At 43.8% G+C, this 4,186-nt stretch overlaps 1 protein-coding gene across 1 annotated transcript in view; it reads right to left on the reverse strand.

Annotated features, from left to right (window-relative positions):
• Positions 1 to 2,406: 2,406 nt before the first annotated feature.
• Positions 2,407 to 4,186, reverse strand: part of EFCAB5 (EF-hand calcium binding domain 5) — a gene marked incomplete at its 5' end in the record, with an annotated part of 36,147 nt that continues 34,367 nt past the window's right edge. Inside the window, one exon of the mRNA XM_029286710.1 lies at positions 2,407 to 2,621. Within this exon, the coding sequence (XP_029142543.1) occupies positions 2,407 to 2,621 (215 nt within the window). The remainder of the gene's footprint in view (positions 2,622 to 4,186) is intronic.

Raw genomic sequence — 4,186 nt, forward strand, 5'->3', positions numbered from 1 at the left:
GGGTGCTTCTTCAGACAATGGGTCACCTGGTGTGTAGGCCTCATGTTGTGCATTGTGAGGTTTGCACCTGCAGCTCTGGCTTCTGTGCGCTTGAGGCTTCGCTTTGGAGGGGCAGCAGGTGTGGGTTCTCCTCCCCTGATGGTCTGTGGGCACCGCTTGCCCTCAGGTGTGCTGGCTCACCTGCTTCTCTTCTTCCCGGAGAAGATGGCGTTGTCTGGTCAATGGCACCGCAATGCATCGGTGAATCAGCTGAGGCTGTAAGCCAGGCTTGGTCAACCTCAGCTCTTTGAAGATGGGTGGACTTCAACTCCCAGCATTCCCCATCCATCTCAAAGCAGGCTGGCTGAGGAATTCTGGGAGTGGAAGTCCACCCCTGTTAAAGCAGGCTGGCTGGGGGATTCTGGGAGTTGAAATCCATCCCTCTTAAAGCAGGCTGGCTGTGGAATTCTGGGAGTTGAAGTCTACCCATGTTCAAGTGGCAAAGGTTGAGAACCATTTCCTAAGAGCCCTTCTCCAAAGTCCTCCTGCTTAGTCAGAAAACACCTCCATGCTCACCCAATTAGGCAAACCGCCTCCATAATTGCAGCAGATGAGTGATGCAACCCCTACTCAGTCTATTCCCTCCCTCCCCCCCTGCTCACTTTGGTCCTAAGTTCTCATGTCTCAGAATTTACAGAATTCAGAATAGAGCTAGAAGGGACCCTAGAGGTTTTCTAGTCCAATCCCCTGCTCAAGCAGGAGACCTGATACCATTTCAGACCAGTTTCTTCTTAAAAACCTCCAGTGATGGAGCACCCACAACCTCTGGAGGCAGGTTGTTCCACTGGTTAATTGTTCTCACTGTCGGGAAATTCCTCCTTAGTTCCAGGTTGCTTCTCTCCTTGATGAGTTTCCATCCATTGCCCTTCCTTCCCTCTTTCCTTATAATTTTCCCTTCCTTCCTTCCTTCCTTCCTTCCTTCCTTCCTTCCTTCCTTCCTTCCTTCCTTCCTTCCTTCCTTCCTTCCTTCCTCCCTCCCTCCCTCCCTCCCTGCCCCTACAATCATTGGTCTGGAAGGGACCTTGGAGGTCTTCTAGTCCAACCCACTGCTCAGGCAGGAGACCCTATACCATTTCAGACAAATGGCTGTCCAGTCTCTTCTTAAAAATCTCCAGTGTTGGAGCAGTCACCACTTCTGGAGGCAGGTTGTTCCATTGGTTAAATGTTCTGACTGTCAGGAAGTTTCTCCTTAGTTCTAAGATGCTTCTCTCCTTGATTAGTTTCCATCCATTGCCCTTCCTTCCTTCCCTCCTTCCTTCCCTATAATTTTCCCTTCCTTCCTTCCTTCCTTCCTTCCTTCCTTCCTTCCTTCCCGCCCCTACAATCATTGGTCTGGAAGGGACCTTGAAGGTCTTCTATTCCAGCCCCCTGCTCAGGCAGGAGACCCTACACCATTTCAGACAGGTGACCCCCTTCTGAGAAGCCAAGTCAAGGGGACAGCCATATTCACTTAACGACCGTGTTACTCATTTAACAACCGCACTGATTCACTTAACAAACGTGGCAAGAAAAGGGCCAAAACGCACTTAACAAATTTCTCACTTAGCAACATACAGTTGGGGCTCCACTGCCGTCGTAAGTCGAGGACCACCTGCACGTCAGCACCTTTTCCCATTTCATTAAAAGCCGCTATTTGTTTAGAGCTGCTTGACAGCAGCTCCCCAGCCGAGAAAGTCTTCACTGCATCAGACGGAGATTGCAAAATTTATTTCTAGAATTTATCGTTTCTCTCGCCGCCGTCCTCCCGATATTAAACCCCCACCCCACCCCAGCTCTCGAGGCGGCCGATAATCAAAAGGATCGCCCGTTGTAATAACACCACACCATATTTATCGGGAATCGTCGTAATCAGCTTGTAATCTCCAATTACAAAACGGCTGGCCAGATAAGACCTTGTGCTTTGTCAGAAAAGGGGCGACAAGGATTTTAATTTCCCCCCAATTTTATTAAAAAAAAACAAACGAGGCTGCCGAAGATAGCGGGAGCGGGGCTGACATCTCCGTCCACCAGCCAGTGGGAAAACTCCTCGTTCCCTTCCAGAGGCGGTTAGGTTGGGGAGGAAGGGAAAAGCTCCCCCTTCCTTCTCCGTCAAAATCGGAATAATTTCTCCAAAGCTGCTAAGGGGTGCGAATCTTTTGCAGGGCCCAACTCCTTTCAACGCTGACCTTTGTGGGTCAGCCGCTTTTTCACCTCCCTGCCTTGTACCGCAAATTCTCCCTCTCTTTCTCTCTCTCTTTCCCTATCCAAACGTTTCCGAATTAAAGTCGAGAAACTATAATTCCCAGCTGGGAAATCAGGCGCGCCGCACGCTGAACAAAGGCAGTGAACTTGGGGAAGGTGGGGGGATCTGGAACTTGGATCGAGCGGTTAGAGAACAGAGGCGGACCGGAGAGACGAGATTTGGGACGAGCGGATGGACTGAGACAAGGTGGGCGTCCAAAGGGCCGAAGCTGAGCTGCCCATGCTGCTGTGGTGCTGAAGTTTCTTGGACATTTCAATCAGGGACAAGCAGGTGCACGTCCAGTTGTAAAGGTACTCCAGCGGAGCCGAGCCGAACCTCCAGACCGCTTTCCTGCGTGCGCCTAGTTGGGTTTCGGAAAGACAGAGACACGTCCCAGATTAGTGGAGGTTTTTAAGAAGAGACTGGAGAGTCACTTATCTGAAAAGGCTATAGGTTCTCCTGTTTGAGCAAGGGGGCTGGACTAGAAGACCTCTAAGGTCCCTTCCAGTTCTATTCTATTCTATTCTAATTCTATTCTATTCTATTCTATTCTATTCTATTCTATTCTATTCTATTCTATTCTATTCTATTCCATATTTTCTATTCTATTCTATTCTATTTTCTATCCTGTAATTCAATTAAATTCAATTCAGTTCTGTTCTGTTCTATTCTATTCTAGCTATTCTATTCTATTCCATTCCATTCCATTCCATTCCATTCTTTCTATTCCATATTTTCTATTCTATTCTATTCTATTCTAAATATTCTATTCTATTCTATTCTAAATATTCTATTCTATTCTATTCCATTCCATTCCATTCCATTCCATTCTTTCTATTCCATATTTTCTATCCTATCCTATCCTATCCTATCCTATCCTATCCTATTCTATTGTATTCTATTGTATTCTATTGTATTCTATTCCATTCCATTCTTTCTATTCCATATTTTCTATTCTATTCTATTCTATTCTATTCTATTCCATTCCATTCTTTCTATTCCATATTTTCTATTCTATTCTGTTCTGTTCTATTCTATTCTATTCTATTCTATTCTATTCTATTCTATTCTATTCTATTCTATTCTTTCTATTCCATATTTTCTATTTTATTCTACTCTACTCTACTCTACTCTACTCTACTCTACTCTACTCTACTCTACTCTACTCTACTCTACTCCACTCCACTCCACTCCACTCCACTCCACTCCACTCCATTCCATTCCATTCCATTCCATTCCATTCCATTCCATTCCATTCTATTCTTTCTATTCCATATTTTCTATTCTATTCTATTCTATTCTATTCTATTCTATTCTATTCTATTCTATTCTATTCTATTCTATTCTATTCCATTCCATTCCATTCCATTCCATTCCATATATTCCGTTCTGTTCTGTTCTGCGTGCCTCATTTTACAACAGGCTTGTTTGGCAATGGCAATTCTGATGCCGACTGTGGTCCTAATTTGAGGACTACCTGTACATTAGCCCGTTCCTCCATTTCAAAGGCCGATGGGGACATGGGTTGACAGTTCCTAAGAACTAACAGGTACCCTGGAAGGTTCCTCAGGGACGTCTGAATCCCACCCCATCAGTTCCTCCTTAACATATACAAAAATTGTTAAATAAATAAGTTGGAATTCGGCAACATAGTGAGCTTTGCAGCCTTTGGGGTATAAATGTGTGCCCTGAATTTATTTGTTAGTTAGTTAGTTAGTTAGTTAGTTAGTTAGTTAGTTAGTTAGTTAGTTAGTTAGTTAGTTATTTATTTATTTATTTATTTATTTATTTATTTATTTATTTATTTATTTATTTATTTATTTATTTATTTATTTATTTATTTATTTATTTATTTATTTATTTATAGAACGTTTTCTATGGCCACCCAAGCGATTCATGGTGACTCCAGCCGGCTTATAAGAATAA

The sequence above is a fragment of the Protobothrops mucrosquamatus genome, unplaced genomic scaffold, assembly GCF_001527695.2.
Source record: "Protobothrops mucrosquamatus isolate PMUCROS unplaced genomic scaffold, P.Mucros_1.0 scaffold4652, whole genome shotgun sequence".
In the NCBI taxonomy this organism is placed as follows: Eukaryota; Metazoa; Chordata; class Lepidosauria; order Squamata; family Viperidae; genus Protobothrops; species Protobothrops mucrosquamatus.